The following is a 16,887-nucleotide window of genomic DNA, read 5'->3' on the forward strand; positions in this document are numbered from 1 at the left end:
ATAATAATAAAAGTTGGTTTTTGTGTAATTCCCACTAAAGCATTAATGCGTGGAACCACAAGCGATGAGTTTCCTTTCCCAATTTTGGACTCAAATTGTAATCCCAAAACTAACCATGCCATTGCCATGATGTATACCAACATAGATCACGTTTAACCATCCAACATATTTTTTTATACAATTTTGGTGTAATTAATATTAATATATTCATGTTGTCAAGTTATTTTTCATATATTAAATTCAAATATAAGAAAAGACTTTATTATTATTATTATTATTAAAATATAAATTTAGTTTGAATTAATTTTAATTTATGAATGTAGGTTCCTACTTTAGAGGATAATGCTTTGACGTTATTCAAATTGCTGTGAGCAGGTATAAACCTGTTGATGAGAAGATTTGGCATTTTTGGAGACGGGGTGATTGTATGTGAAGTCCGGCTATTTGCTTGCTACAAGGTCGTTTTCTCGACTTGACCTTTCGTTTGATTTCGGTCCTTGGTTGAAACTTTGGAATAGTTCTCTTTCCCCAAAGATTAAAGATTTTGTTTGGAGGTGCCTCAAAGACTTTGTTCCGTGTGTATACATAATCGATCACTAAAAGGGTGCCTCTTGATCCCTCTTGTGCTAGATGCGGCTCTTTCGAAAGTCTAGATCATGTGTTTTTCATTGACCTATGGTTGCACTTGTATGGCAACTTAGTGGTATTCAACGAAGAGGTGACAGTGCATGGGAGTTCTTGCTTAATATTTTAGAAAGTGGCGACAATGATCTGATGGAGAAAGGCTGTGCGATAGTTTGAAGTATTTGGTTTTTCAGAAATGCTTATGTTTGGTGCAATCTGAATTCCTCTGTTACGCAGTTGCTAACTTTTGCTTTGAACTATTTACAGGATTGGAAGGATGCAAAGGGGCGGTGGAAACTTATCGCCAGGCAATAAATGGATGCCGCCCGAGGAGGGCTGCTGGAAATGCAACACTGATCTCGCTACCGGACATATAGTGACTGGGGCTTCGGTGCAATTGTGCGGAATGAAAGAGGCGAGTATATCTCAGGGATTTTCGGCCGAATTGAGCCGGTGGAGCAGCCGATGTTGGCGGAAGCCCATGCTAATAAAGAGGTCCTCTCATGGTTAAAGGACTGCGACTTCGACAATGTGATTCTGGAAACTGAGTATCATGCCTTGGTCTCGAGGGAACCCGACAATTAGAGTTCGGTGTTGTAGTTGGTGACTACATTAGTCTTAATAATCTTTTCAATTATGTGAATTTTAATTGGATGTGCAAAGATGCTAATACAGCGGATTATGAATTGACTAGGATAGCTTTATTTCATGCTCAACTGCATATTTAGAATTTAGTCCCACTTTTTTTAACTCGCATTTTGCTTTATGATTCGGCACTAACAAGGCGGAGCCTCATGGTCCGGGTTAATTTTCCATCTATTACTAGCTGGCTTGCTATGTTATGCTTTGTTTAATCAATACTATTGTCGATTATTTTCAAAAAATTAAATTAAATTTAAATAAGAAAATGATTTTGATATCCTTGAAAGGGCAAGTTTTGCCAACTCCTTTTTCATCTCTCCATAGATTTATTCTAGTAATTATTGGAAAAATAAAAAGAGAGACTAAAAATGATAATTATATATTTTTTAAGTTAAAATGCAATTATACTATAATATTAATTTATAATTTCATAAAATTTAAATGACAAGCTTACTATTTAAGGGTATATACATTGCGTGCCCCCTATCTACACTTCTGATGTGTAGGATGAATTTTGGTGCAATCTCATGGGAGTTCATTTCTTTTGGATAACCATGTTTAAAGACAAACCTTTATTTTTTTTAGTACAATACAAGCAATTATATTATAAGGGAAAAGGGGAAGAGTTTACAAACACAGGCATAATCCTAAACATGCACAATTTTCACAGCAAACTCTGGTCGTAAACATGCAAAATTCAAAATTTTTGAGGCATTTCTTATCAGGTTTGTCTTCAACATCTAAAATTTTGGCCAAAGTGGTTGTTGAGCTCAAATCGGCAGGGAGAGTCACCTCCTCTTTGCGAGCGGCGCTTACCGTTGGAGGCATGGTGGCTGCCAGGACTACCGCCATCATAGCCAAGACGAAAGTAAATTTCTTCCAGAACTCCATCCTTAATTTTGAGTGTAAATTGATAGAAACGTTGTACAAATGGAGGTGCATTATATAGAAATGCCCAAAATATTTTAGTGGTCTACCAAAAAATAAAATCATATTATAAACAGGATGATTGCATGACAAATTACGTGACTTGCATGTCAGACTACTTGATGGAAATTTTGATACACATCCACCATTTCTCTTTTTCTCTTAGTTTTTCTTAAATATTTTAGTTAATATCTAAAATCAATTCACAATAAGGGAAACTAAATAAAGATATTAATACTCGTAAAATACATATATTCAACTTAAAAAAGTAAAAATCTTAAAATTGCATTATTGAGTTGAGCAATTAACTTATTAAATCATGAAATCCATGAAGATAGAACTCTCAAATAAAGCAAAAGATGATTTTGTTTTAATTTATTTGGTAATATCTTAAAAGAAATTACGTAATTCGATAATTTTTAATTGATTTCCTCGTCAATGACTTTGATTTAAAGAAAGATTGAAGAGTATAATTTAAGATGTTCAACTTTAAGAAATAGTATTATATCTTAAATTATTTTAATTTATGTTTTTTTAAAGTAAATTAAATTACATTTAAAAAGTATTAAGTTACTTATTTATTATTGTACCAACAACTACTTGGTGCAAGATAGAGGTACCGTTCGTGGTCCTATAAAAAGACCCCTTTTAGCCCACTCAGCCGAACCCTAGCCTTCATTCTTCTCCTCAGCCATAACCTGTGTTTTCTCCCTCCAAGAGACCAGCCCGCCACAAGGTATGGTGACCGGCGCTCGCAGGCTTCGAAACATGGTTTCTTTCAGCCATCGGGTTCCCTTCGAACGCTGATTTTGACGAAGCAAAAGGGAATCCGCGGCCCAAACTCAAGGTAAGTCCCCTTTTTCTTTTCTTTTTTTGAATGTAAAATGACAAAAATTAAAAAAAGGGAAGAAATAGCAAATAGAACCGAAGAACAAAGATCACCTTCTCAAGAAGTGGCTTTCTAATTTTCAAGCAATGTGTATTGCGTATGTATTGTGTGTATTCATTTATATTGCCTTCGTAACCATTACAAAGATTAAATCGTTGGCTTTATAGCCGAAAAGAAATCAAAAGATAAAAAATACAAACAAATTCCTATTGGCTGTCGTTCTCGCTGCTGTTTTTTGTTTCCTTTCGCAGGTACAGGTGCGTGGCGTATGTACTAGGCTGTAGTGGCGTACGAGGGCTATTGACGTGGAGGCCCGAGCGTTGTACGGCACCTGGAGGCTGCAGTAGTTGCTGCGGCACAAGCAGAGGAGATGACCTAGGGTTTTTGAGGCTGTTAGGGAAATGGGCCTATAGGGCTTGCTCCGATTTGGGTTCTAACATTAATTTGGGCTTGTAATGGGCATCGGGTTTGTCTTTGGATCATAGGATTGGTCTTTGTAAATAGGCTATGGGCTATATTAGTAATTTTTGGACTAATGGACTGTAAAAGGACATTTGGGTTTTATGTTTATTATTTTTGGTTTGTTTTTTGTTTTCTTATATGGGTCGGACAAATTTGGCCCACTACAGCTACCCCTCTTTGCTCATTGTTGTGTAACGAGAATAGAGCAAAGACTATCAAATGACCAAATTTGCCCAGTCTGGCTAAGTCTCAAAATCTTGACCCTCATCTTCCCCAAAGGTATTCTGATGTCTTTAGGAGTGTCAAATTGGCTATCCTCAACTTGCTTCTTGAAAACTCAGGAACACCAATCTGTTATTTTTGATCTGCTCTCTGCCAATACAGAGATGCCAAATCTGCTATCTTCGATCTGCTCTCTGTCAATACAGAGACACCAAATCTGCTATCTTCGATCTACCCTCTGACAATACAGAGACGCCAAATCTGCTATCTTCGATCTGCCCTCTAACAATACAGAGACACCAAATCTGCTATATTCGATCTGCTCCTTGCCAATACAGAGACGCCAAATCTGTTATCTTCGATCTGCTCTCCGCTAATACAGAGACACCAAATCTGCTATCTTCAATTTGCTCTCCGCCAGTACAGAGACGCCAAATCTGCTTATCTTTAATCTGCTCTCCGCCAATACAGAGACGCCAAATCTGCTATCTTCGATCTGCCTTCTGACAATACAGAGACGTCAAATCTGTTATCTTCGATCTGCTCTCTGTCAACACAGAGATGCCAAATCTGCTATCTTCGATCTGCTCTTTACCAATACAGAGACGCCAAATCTGCTATCTTCGATCTGCTCTCCGCTAATACAGAGACGCCAAATCTGCTATCTTCGATTTGCTCTCTGCCAATACAGAGACGCCAAATCTGCTATCTTCGATCTGCTCTCTGTCAACACAGAGATGCCAAATCTGCTATCTTTGATTTGCTCTCTGCCAATACAGAGACGCCAAATCTGCTATCTTAATCTGCCCCCTGCCAATACAAAGACGTCAAATCTGTTATCTTCGATCTACTCTCTGTCAACACAGAGATGCCAAATCTGCTATCTTCGATCTACTCTCCGCCAATACAAAAACGCCAAATCTGCAGGATTCGCCAATGTCGCTACACTGTCTTCTAAAGACATGATGTATAGAATGGGTTTCCTGTATCTGTGTATGTCAAATAACTAGGATGCTATGATCGAGATGAATCAAACGTCCCTAACTAGATGTAGTGTTTATGTCGAATAATTAGAATGCTATGATCGAAATGAATCAAATGCTCCTAACTAAATGAATGATTACGAATGTAGAAATGTCATGAGAGTGATTCCTTTTTAAACGCTTAAGGTATCATTGCTCATAATTCACCAAGGTTCTATCATTGATGTACTATCACACTCTCTTACTTAGCCGTTATCTTCGATAGAAAATTTGAAGAAATAGTCACAAGTAGGACTCTTCTTTTTTGAATGTTTCCAACTTTGAACCTGATTAGTCCTAACTAGTCGCCCTGTTTCAGGTTCTTGTACTATTTAGAGACTTTTCAGAGTAATATGCATAACATCTTTTGTGTGAATATTACATGTCCAAAAATCACGATTTCAACAAAAATGCTCGCAAGAGATTATCATAATGGACAAATGGAATTTTATTAAGCAAAATTTGACGTGAATACATAGGATCACGAATATGATAAGGTGCAAAGAATGAGAAAAAGGTGCCCCAGATATCGCAGCACGAGTTTCACTATTCTAATTTCTCAAAGGCTCCTTCGAACCAAATGTATATTCAGGAGATCCTGCGAATTTTTTTGATTCTCCAAGGTGTACTGTTCTTCTGTCTTACTGATTTCGGGAGGACAAGACTATCATATGCCCCATATTTAAAATTTGAGCTGCCCGTTTTTGGGTTTTCAACTCAAAAGCCCCTTTGGTTCCAAAGTGCCCTTTGCGGGTTTTCACCTTGGCCTCTCCATTATTTTATTTCAGAGTTCAGAGCGCCTTTTGCGGGTTTTCACTCTAGCCTCTCTTTCTTCAGGTAAAATACTTCTTGACCGAACCCGAGTTTACTGGATTGGGCAAGTTTCTACCATCCATCTTAGCTAGAATCAATACTCCTCCGGAGAAAGTTTTCTTCACCACGTAAGGTTCTTCCCAATTAGGCATCCATTTCCCTCGAAAATCCTTCTGTATGGGGAGGATCTTTTTCAAAACCAGATTTCCCTCGTGGAATTCTCTAGGGCGAACCTTTTTGTCATAAGCCTGCATCATTCGTTTTTGGTATATCTGACCATGACGAATAGCTTTTAGCCTTTTTTCCTCGATCAAGTTCAATTGGTCATATCGAGACTGGACCCACTCTGTTTTATCCAATTTTAGTTCCGACAACACTCGGAAGGATGGGATCTCGACTTCGATGGGCAAAACTGCTTTCATTCTGTAGACTAGGGAGAAAGGCGTTGCCCCAGTTGAGGTTCTGACCGATGTTCGATAAGTAAAGAGGGCAAATGGTAATTTCTCATGCCAATCTTTGTAGGTCTCGGTCATCTTTCCCACGATATTCTTAATATTTTTATTGGCTGCTTCCACTGCCCCATTCATTTTCGGGCGATATGGTGACGAGTTGTGATGTCTGATCTTAAATTGACTGCAGACTTCCACTATCGTACTGTTGTTCAAGTTTAATGCATTGTCAGATATGATCCTCCCCGGTATTCCATATCGACATATGATCTCTTTTTTCAAGAACCTGCTCACTGCTGACTTTGTAACACTAGCATACAAAGCAGCTTCTACCCATTTGGTGAAGTAGTCGATAACCAAAAAGATGAACCGATGCCCATTGAAAGCTTTTGGCGATATTGGTCCAATCACATCCATGCCCCACATAGAGAAAGGCCATGGGGAAACCATGACATGTAGCGGTGAAGGAGGCACATGAATTTTGTCTCCATAAATTTGGCATTTATGACACCTCTTGGCGTAATTGATACAGTTTCCTTCCATAGTGGACCAATAATACCCAAATCTCATAATTTGCCTGGCCATTGTGAAGTTATTAGCGTGTGTCCCACAAACGCCCTCATAGACTTCTTCCAAGATTTTCTTAGCCTCTACAGTGTCGACGCATCTTAATAGCACTTGATCCTTTCTTCTTTTGTATAGGATCTCCCTATCTATGACATAGTTGATGGCCAATCTTCTCAGCGTCCTTTTGTCATTTTTACTTTCCTGGTCGGAGTATTCACGATTCCTCACGTATTGCAATATATCATGATACCAAGGGTGATCATCTTTTTCTTCTTCCTCTTCAATATTATAACAGTGAGCTGGAGTTTCATAAATGCCCATCCGGATGGGTTTGACATCTTCTTGTTTGTTCACCTTGATCAGGGAGGCTAAGGTAACCAAAGCATCACTCATCTGATTTTCATCTCGTGGAAGGTAGTGGAAGGTAATATCATCAAACTCTTTAACCAAATCCAGGACCAGCTTCCGATAATCGATTAACTTGGGGTCTCTGGTTTCCCATTCTCCCTTGAGTTGATAAATCACTAGCGCAGAATCTCCATACACCTCTAGCATTTTAATCTTGTGTTCTATGGCTGCACGGACTCCCATGATGCACGCCTCATATTCCACCATGTTATTCGTACAATCAAAATCCAATTTACTAGTGAATGGATAATGATCTCTGTTTGGGGATACCAAGACGGCCCCGATTCCATTGCCCACAGCATTTGATGCCCCGTCGAAGTTCAATTTCCAAGGAAGTTCTTCTAGAGCACCTTCTTCAGTGGTAGCAACACATATTAGGTCTTTATTCAGAAAGTCGAAGTTCAAAGGCTCGTAGTCTTCCAAAGCTCTACTAGCCAGGAAATCTGCTATTGCACTTTTTTTTACCGCTTTCTGGTTCACATAGACTATGTCGAATTCAGAAAGCAAAATCTGCCATCGGGCCATCCTTCCATTCAAGGTTGTTGACTCCATCATGTACTTTAAAGGGTCTAATTTTGATATGAGCCAAGTGGTATGATACAACATATACTGCCTCAGCCTTCGGGTTGTCTAAATTAGGGCACAACACAACTTCTCTATCGGTGGGTATCTTGTCTCACATTCCGTGAACTTTTTACTAAGATAGTCAATAGCCTTCTCTTTCCTTTCTGACTCATCATGCTGACCCAATACGTATCCCATGAAATTCTCAAATACTGCCAAATACAGTATCAATGGCTTATCGGGGTTAGGTGGCATTAGCACCGGGGCGTTGGATAAGTACTGTTTGACCTTGTCGAAAGCCCTTTGACATTCTTCATCCCATTTACCTGGGTTATGTTTCTTGATGAGGCGAAAGACAGGGTCACATTTCTCGGTCAGTTGTGAAATGAACCGAGCAATGTAATTTAATCTTCCTAGAAAGCCTCGAGCCTCCTTTTGGGTACGCAGTGGAGATAGCTCTTGTATGGCTTTGACTTTGTCTGGATCAATCTCAATCCCTTTTTCACTAACCACGAATCCGAGCAACTTTCCAGACTTGGCTCTGAATGTACATTTGGCTGGGTTGAGTTTTAGCTGAAACTTCCTCAACCTCAAGAACAATTTTCTCAAGACTTGTATGTGCTCCTTCTCTGTTCGAGATTTTGCAATCATATTATCGACATAAACCTCGATTTCTTTATGCATCATGTCGTGGAACAGGGTTACTATGGCTCTTTGATAAGTTACCCCCGTATTCTTCAGTCTAAATGGCATCACTTTGTAACAGAACGTACCCCACATGGTTACAAATGTAGTCTTCTCCATATCCTCAGGATGCATCTTGATTTGGTTATATCCAGAAAAATTGTCCATGAATGAAAACAGTAAGTGTCCTACCGTGTTGTCCACTAGGGTATTAATATGAGGCAGCGGGAAATTACCTTTCGAGCTGGCTTTATTCAAATCTCTGTAGTCCACACACATTTACACTTTTCCATCTTTCTTAGGGACGGGGACGATGTTAGCTACCCAATCTGAGTATTTTACCACCTTCAGAAATCCGGCGTCGAACTACTTTTGAACCTCTTCTTTTATTTTTAGCAAGACATCGGGCCTCATTTTTCGGAGTTTTTGCTGAACTGGCTTACATTCTTCCTTTATGGGGAGTCAGTGTCCAGCCCAGGCATATCTTGGTATGACCATGCTAAGACATCTTTGAATTCTTGAAGTAATTCAATGAGGTCTCGCTTCATCTCCGTAGTGATACACGTTCCGATCTTCACCTCTTGTCCTTCTCCTAAGCTCATAATTTCAACTGATTCTTTGTGAGGTAAGATTTGTTTCTCGTCTTGTTCTACCATCCTCAACAAATCAGGAGATAAGTTACAGCCTTGGTCATCTTCAAAATCCTGAGAATCCTCCATACACACATCTCGCTCGAAAGGTAATTCTGAGTCGCTAGTAGTGTCACTCGTATCATTAATATCTGGGGACCTGTTATGAGGATGAAGGCAGATACAAAGAATCAAAAGAATTCGAAACATTTATTTGCGTGGTATGATTATGAATGACGAATGAAAGAATATTTAGAAGAATGTTTCAAGAATAAAAGAATCCGAAAGTAATCATTTGTATGGTTATGAATGAAATTGAAAGGACGAGAGAACATTTGCTCAAAAATGATAATAACCGTGCATTTGATTGAAATAACGCTTTTAAACATTAGCCTATTTCACAAAAGATTCTTATTACTCCTAGGCCTAGAGCAATAAGTGTATTTTGGACATTACTCTGAATCCGTTCTAAAAACTACAGGAATCTCTTCCGCAGTCCAGTTGTCCAGAACACTTCCAGGTGTGTAGGGGCAAATGTCTAACAAATTTTCTCTTTCAGTCTCCTCTTCGTATATGACATTGATGTCTAAGCTTTCCAACCTTTCTTCTATAGCTCCCATCATTGGCGTGTCTCTCTTAGGATAAATGATTCCCCTGAAAAAAAATGTTTTCGATATATGGGGGAATATTATTGGTTCTCACTTGATTTTCTCCCCCGTTAACTGTGTTCTCCTTCTCTCTTGCTTCTTTTCTAGCTCCCTTCTCCTTTGTTTCGCATCTGGCTTAAATCCTAGGTCGAAGCGGTCTCTCTTGTCTTTCAGTATTGGCGTTTCAATCCTTCATTGTAGATGTCTCCCAAGTCCTCTCCCGGGTAGGGCCCATTTTCCAATCGTCAACTGGAGGCTCATCCTCGTGGTTTTGGACAATTTTGGCACCAGAATTTTACTTCCCTCGGCGATGAACGTCGCATTAACAAATTCTAAAGATCGAAATGAGCATTCGATTGCTTCATCATCTGTCTCCAAATATGGTGCATTATTGCTCACAGTTGCAATGGTATCCTCTTCAGCCTTGATCGTTATCAGCCTCCCCTCCGATACCAGCTTCAATTTTTTATGCAACGAGGAATGCACTGCCCCAGCTGAATGTATCCAGGGCCTCCCCAATAAGCAATTATATGAGGGCTTGATATCCATCACGAGGAAATCGACCTCATATGTGTTTGGCCCGATCTGAAGAGGTACATCAATTCTGCCCATCACCTTCCTCTCCGTGCCATCGAATGTCTTTACGATGTTTTGGAATTCCTTTATGTGAGAGCTGTCTATAGATAATCTGTTAAGTGTAGTCAAGGGCAAAATGTTCAAGGCTGAACCATTGTCAATCAGTACGCCTGGTAGCGTATACCCTTTACAGTGCGTGGTAATATACAAAGCTTTAGTCGACTCCATGCCCCCAGGTGGTATCTCATCGTCATTGAAGAAAATAAAATTGTCGGCACTGATGTTGCTAACCAAACGGTCCAACTTGTTATCATTGGCAACGTACGTTTCATTCAAGACCTTCATTAGCGCACTACGATGAACTTCTGAGCTTAGAAGTAAGGCCAGCACCGAGATACGGGCTGGTTGTTTACGTAGTTGTTCCACCACACTGTATTCGCTATGCTTTAGGAATTTTAAAAACTCATTGGCCTCCTCTTCGTTAACTGGCTCGTTAACAGGTTCGGTTGCTTTTCCCTTCATTTCCTCGACCACCTGGGTTTTTCCTTTTGTGGGCTATGCCTCCTCATTTGCTATATCGTAACGTCTCCCGCTACGTGTATAGGAGCCCCTATCTTGGTCCCCTCTTGAAGCATTAACCAGGTTCTCCTTTCCCGGTATCGTCACACTGCACTCATAATTCCATGAGACATTTTTGCTATCTTTGTAGGGGAAGACTGCAGGTCTTTGGATTATGACCCTCGGTGGCACTTGTACTCTAGCTTCATTATTTTGGGGTCTCAAAATGATCACCACAGGATAGTTAGATGTTCGATTCTGTACCGTCGATTCTTCCTCCGATGCGTATATATCTCCCTCTACAGGGTTTTTGGCTTCTTCATAAAACTCAATTTCCTTATTGTTCATCATGTTTTGCACTAAGGCTTTGAACTCCACGCAATCTTGGATTTCATGCCCCACATCGTCGTGAAACTCACAGTAGTTTCTCTCTTCTTCGGATTCTTCCCTTGAATCCAACGCGATCAATCCTCTCTTGGCCATCTCCTTCCATACCCGCCTCAACGGGGTCCTGACTTCTGCCACCTTATACTTGGTCTTCTTATTCCTACCTTCACTTATCTCATTCACTCCTTGGTCGATATGATTAGGGAGTGGGTTTTCTGCTACATTGGGTGTGGCTGGGTCGTCAAATCTCACGATCCCCATCTTAATAAGTCTTTCAAGTACTTTCTTAAACGCAGCGCAGTTTTCGATAGAGTGCCCGGTGATTCCTGCGTGGTATTCACATTGGGCGTTTGTGTCATACCATTTGGGATACGGGGGCTGCAGTGGCTTCAGGTAGAAAGGAGACACCATATGAGCTTGAACAGGTTCTGGTACAACTCCCTATACGTCATGGGTATAAGGGAGAATTGTGGCCTTTCTGTGTTCTCCCTCGCGTTGGATTCTTGTTTTACAGAGCTTTGCTGATTGGTGGTCACCGTCTTAGGTTGATTTACGGTGAATGACTTGGACTGACCCTTGTTGAATGTGCTCGTGTTGTTTACTTCATTGTCTCTTTTCCTCAGGGCTGACTTCTTGGCACTATCCCCGAATTCTATCTTACCGCTCCTTATAGCATTTTCGATAATTTCCCCCGTCATCACTATGTCGGAGAAGCTCTTGGTGGCGCTTCCCAACATATGAGTGATTAAAGGGGCTTTCAAGGTGTTGATAATGAGCATTGTCGTCTCTTTTTCTAGAAGCAGCGGCTGAACTTGTATGGCCACTTCTCTCCACCTTTGTGCATACTGTCTGAAGCGTTTATTTGACTTTTCCTCTATATTCTGGAGAGTGATTCTGTCGGAGGTCATGTCCGTCACGTGGTTGTATTGTTTCATAAAGGCTTGAGCCAGGTCCTTCCATGAGTTAATTTTAGAGCGGCTTAATTGGTTATACCATTTAGACACTGCCCCGACCAGACTATCTTGAAAGTAATGGATCAATAGCTGGTCGTTGTTAACATATCCCGTCATTCGCCTGCAGAACATAGTGATGTGGGCTTCAGGGCAGCTTGTTCTATTGTATTTCTCGAACTCGGGCATTTTGAATTTGGGGGGAAGGACTAAATCTGGGACCAAATTCAAGTCCTTGGCATCAATCCCTTGATGATGATCCGCGCTCTCCATGACTTTGAATTTCTCCTTAAGCCATCTACATCGTTCTTCCAATAGTTTTTGCGAATCTGCACTCGCCTTTTCTTCTTCAGCAACTTCATCCAAATCGGGAACGGGCGGATAGTTTGGGTTGTTGACAAAGTTAAAGCCTGAGCCGGCTTGGAAGTTATTGCTGGGGTATGATTGTGACAGATGGTTTTTGTAGGTTAATCTCGGGATTCATCAGTATATACATCGGAGTAAAGCCAAGGGGTATTGGAGATCCTCATTAATTTCTTCAACTTTGTCCATGGGGCTCTTTCCCTTATACATTCCTCCCAACAGCAATTTGGACAACTGGGACATCATTTCTCTCTGGGACTCCATCATTTGTTCATTCATCTCTAGCTAAATCTTGGCTAGTTGCTATTGCATCTGAGACTACATTTGTTCTTGCATGTCCTTTTGCATTTGCTCCAATTTCTCAAGTCTCTTATCTATTGATTTTTTCTTTGTACCGTAGGGGTGCGTGGTTGGTTGGTTTTCGTTAGTTTCCAGGTTACTGAAATAATTTTTAATTAATTAATTAGAAAACTCTTATGGCCATTAATGCATAATGATATGATGTAATGCAAATGCATGAATGCAAATGAGGCATCAATTTTGATTCAATTGCCCTTAGAAAATTTCACTTGAAAATAAAATCTTTTTACATAAAGTTGAGTTACAAATAAAATTTCGCTCTAATACTCAAAGTCCTAATTTTTCTAAACAACGGGCTAGCTCTTGTCTGCGATCCAATTCCAACTCATACTTCACGCTCAGTGTGTTCGCCTGAACCACTAAAGTTTGCAAGTAGTCTGCTACCTCCCGAATCTGGGCTATGGCTTCCCTCATAAGGTAATCTCTATTTCTAACTTGGTCTTGCGCATGGTGAAGCTGTTCTTTCCAACGATCTTTGTTTGCCTCGAAAAACTGGATCCGCATCTCACAGTTTTGCAGTGACGCCTCTAACTCTTCTATTTTTCCTTTCATTTCTTCTATCTTGCTCAAGCTTGCTCTCAATTCCATTGCAGTGTTGCGGTTTCGGTACTGATGCAGAGACTTCTCAAGTTCTGCCACTTTAGCCCTTAATTCACCTCGCTCATTTCTGCTCTTCGACAGACTATTCTCCAAATCTTCGTTTCGTGTCTGAGCTTCTCGGAATTTTCTTTCCCACCGGTCGGTATTGGCTTTTTCTTCTTGAATTTCATGGCGCCATTGTTCGGAAGTCTTACCTAAACCTGCAGTCCTCATAGATAGGCGTAGCTTCTTGTAGTCCGTCTTCAAGCTGTCTAGATCTTCTTCGGCCTTAGTTTTTCCTTTTCTCCACTTCTCAGCCTCTGACCTCTGAACATCAGCATCTAACCTTAAGTGCATCTTCTCTTCCTCCAATTGTTCGATCTTCTTCCCAAGCTCCAAACTCTTCTTCTCGAAGTCTTGTTTTATAATTTCCAATTCTGATAGGGCGACTCGTAATTGTTCTTCGATAGGTCGAGCATTCTCCAAGCTTGGCCTAGGAATATTATCATTAACCCTCTTCTTAAACCACTCGTTATACTCAAGCGTTACCATGGAACCGATGGCTAACCTCTTCATCCAACAAGTTTACTTCCAAGCATTCGATAACTCCCGAACTCTCTTCTTATAGTGAGCACTTTTAAACGAGAAATCACTCTGAGCAAATCCATAGGTCGCGGGTACAAACTACCTCAACTTATATTGCCTCAAGGCTAGCAATGGAGTATACCCTGTAGCTCCCCAAATCCCTAACAATGGCACCCAATTGAAGTTACCACATCGGTACATGATCTCGTCAGGAACCATCCAATAAGCTCTCCACTCGATATCCCCCTCCTTGAGGTTCTGAAGAATATCCATCCACTTCTCTTTCGAGATATCCTCTCTCCTTTGTATAGCTACCTCTTCTTTTAACGGAGAATAACCCTCAGAAAAGACCCGATAGGGAACCTTGTCTACCTTCCAAAAGTGCTCGCAAAACCATGCCATCAATAATTGTGCACATCCAATGAACCGTCCTTCACCCATCCTCCGACATGAGCTCAAAGATCTGAATGTTTCTGCCAATATTGCCAGTACCGGTGTGATTCCCTTCTCAAGGCGATCGAATAAATCAATGACTGCTTTGTCCACGTGCCTCAAAGCCTTGGGAAAAATTACCAACCCGTAGAGGCTTAAGGCAAAGAGGTCGACCCTCTTTCTTTCGTCTGGATGCGTCAAAATCAAATCTCACAAATTCTCCCAAGGGATACATTTGCTATCTCCTTTTTGCTAAATCCGTGCGGTGACCCAAGGCTCCCTTATCCCAGAAATGCTCATCCGAAAGTCTGACTACTAAAAACCCGGGCATAAGTCTTCCGGACCTGAATTTTTGGACACCTGAGCAAAGTAGTGTATTCCTCCATGGTAGGTACCAAATCCACTTCTTCAAAAGTGAAACACTTGTACGCAGAATTCCAAAACTGCACCAAGGCTCAGAACAAATGCTTATCCACTCTAATGTCTAGTAGGTAGGATATGTCATCATAGCTTTGGTAAAACAACTACTTGATCCCTTCATCCCAACTAGCCCAAATGCCTCTCAACTCTTGCAGCTCATTCTGTACTACGTTGACGCAAGTGAAATCCTACAGCTCCGATACATACCCTTCTGCCAAGCTATCCCCTCTCTCTGATTGTAGCCTTTCCGAACATGCACGAATGGCCGCATTATCCTCGATTTTACTAAGAAATTCATTCTCCATGTCAAACTTTCTAACTTAGTAATTGAATACGGATTAACACCTCCTTTAGTATGCAATGTCATGTAAAAAAAATCAAAACAAAACACAGGTTAGTATCACATGATAATGATAAAATGCAAGCACATAAACGATAATCGCAACGCATATACGGGTAAGTACTAAAGCTCGACGCGGCTCCACCCAAGGATAGCTCCTAAGGTTCACTATATGTGGTTTAGTTCTAGGGATAAGGTACCCGAACCAGCAGATTCATCAATCCTCACCCATTATAGGCTCATATAGATCGAGTTCGGTTCGGGGGGATACATTTCCCTATGACCATGCGGAGATGAAAATCTCACAAAATCATAGGTACGGATGTACCCCAGAAGTAATCCACTAGCCCATGCGGAGGTGGAAACCTCACGAAAGCGTAGTTTCTTACCCCCACTTAGAAGGTACGACCACAGCGGTCGTGCAATGAAATGCAGCATTATTCTACACGATCCAAACATAATAACCATACAAACAAATGCATTTGTGATTTTAAAAACAAGTTTTCGATTTTTGATAGAAGGACAGTAAATAATCAATTTTTATGGCTCGACTCTCAAAAAGGTCCCCAGCGGAGTCGCCAAGCTGTCGAAACCGTCCTTTCGGTTTAAAAATTTTAGGTTTAATAGAAAAAACGATGAATCGACTGTTTGAAAATAAAACATAGGGTCGCCACCGATCCTTTTGTTTAGGTGTGATCAGATCACCTAAGAATTTGATTATTTTAATAAAACATTTTTAGTTTACTAAAACAACGATTCTGGTCTACGAAAATATGAAAAAAAGGGCTCGGGAGTCGGTTACGTATGAGGAAGGATTAACACCCTCATTACGCCCAAAATTGGTACCAAATCGATTAAATACCATCCTTATGTCTAAAATTAAAAATGTTTTTGAAATGCAGTTCTTGTTAATAACATTTGAATAACCCGAGTTGGTTGCAAAAAATCTTCTTGTTTCGACGTCCGAAAGTTTATAATTTGAAATTAACAAAAGGATGCCCAACTATTTGGTCCAACAAAAAACCGAAACCCAGCACAGTAGGGCACGATTCCTCGAATTTCCGAACATCGAACATTGCCTCACCTTAGAAAATACGGGTGAAATTCTGAAGGGATCTTCGATTGTTTTGAGCGAATAAAAAAGCGCAACCCAACACGATAGGGCTCGATTCTCAAATCGCCAAACATCGAACATCGCCTTCGTTTTGAAAGGTTTTTAATAAACATGAATGAAAACCTAAAGGAATATTCGATTGTTTTGAACAAACGAGAAAACACAACCCAGCACGATAGGGCATGATTCCCGAATTGTCAAACACCTAGTATTACCTTCGTTTTAAAGGATTTCTAGAAGACCTGAGTGAAATTTTGAAGGGATATTTGATTATTTTAAACAAACGAGAAATTGCAACCCAACACGTTAGGGCACGATTCCACGAATTGCCAAATATCGCATATCGCCTTCGTTTAAGGGATTTTAAAATATATGAGTGAAATTTTGAAATGATATTCGATTATTTTGAGCAACTGTAAAATTGCAACCCAACACGTTAGGGCACGATTCCGCGAATTGCCAAATATCAAATCTCGTCTTCGTTTTAAAGAATTTTTGAATGAATGATTATAAAGCTAGCTTAAGACGTATTAATTCGATTTGAAATAAGACGAAATTAATCATAAATTTGGGTTTTATAGAACCACATTTCAAAAATCAAGTGAAACGATGATATGGGGTAAAAGGCACATATGATGGTACGATGCTTGATGAACAAGAATATTAATCGACTA

The 16,887-nt window shown here is 40.2% G+C and overlaps 2 protein-coding genes and 1 long non-coding RNA gene across 3 annotated transcripts; 1 reads left to right on the forward strand and 2 right to left on the reverse strand.

Annotated features, from left to right (window-relative positions):
• The first annotated feature begins 290 nt into the window (after positions 1-290).
• Positions 291-1,340, forward strand: LOC121206309 (uncharacterized). Its single transcript, XR_005901390.1, has 2 exons — positions 291-802; positions 892-1,340. It is a non-coding gene; the product is annotated as an uncharacterized lncRNA (long non-coding RNA).
• A 4,281-nt stretch (positions 1,341-5,621) lies between these two features.
• On the reverse strand, positions 5,622-7,550 carry LOC107942235 (uncharacterized). Its single transcript, XM_016875868.2, has 3 exons — positions 7,296-7,550; positions 6,666-7,217; positions 5,622-5,774 (listed from the first exon to the last, which is right to left on the reverse strand). Exons 1-3 carry the CDS (start codon positions 7,548-7,550, stop codon positions 5,622-5,624), a joined length of 960 nt encoding a protein of 319 aa, XP_016731357.2.
• Positions 7,551-13,010: 5,460 nt separating this feature from the next.
• On the reverse strand, positions 13,011-13,874 carry LOC121206056 (tropomyosin-like). The gene has a single exon (XM_041076241.1). It carries the CDS (start codon positions 13,872-13,874, stop codon positions 13,011-13,013), a length of 864 nt encoding a protein of 287 aa, XP_040932175.1.
• Positions 13,875-16,887: the final 3,013 nt, after the last annotated feature.

This window comes from Gossypium hirsutum, chromosome A09, assembly GCF_007990345.1.
Source record: "Gossypium hirsutum isolate 1008001.06 chromosome A09, Gossypium_hirsutum_v2.1, whole genome shotgun sequence".
In the NCBI taxonomy this organism is placed as follows: domain Eukaryota; kingdom Viridiplantae; phylum Streptophyta; class Magnoliopsida; order Malvales; family Malvaceae; genus Gossypium; species Gossypium hirsutum.

What these genes read in the sequence shown, in the direction of transcription:
- LOC107942235 (XM_016875868.2), bottom strand. Translation starts at nt 7,550, where the DNA reads ATGGCCCGATGGCAGATTTTGCTTTCTGAATTCGACATAGTCTATGTG. An exon ending in ATGGAATCGGGGCCGTCTTG is followed by an intron (nt 7,218 to 7,295) that starts GTATCCCCAAAC and finishes GTGGAATATGAG; the next exon opens with GCGTGCATCATGGGAGTCCG. An exon ending in TGGAAGAAGTCTATGAGGGC is followed by an intron (nt 5,775 to 6,665) that starts GTTTGTGGGACA and finishes CTCCCCATACAG; the next exon opens with AAGGATTTTCGAGGGAAATG.
- LOC121206056 (XM_041076241.1), bottom strand. Translation starts at nt 13,874, where the DNA reads ATGGTAACGCTTGAGTATAACGAGTGGTTTAAGAAGAGGGTTAATGAT.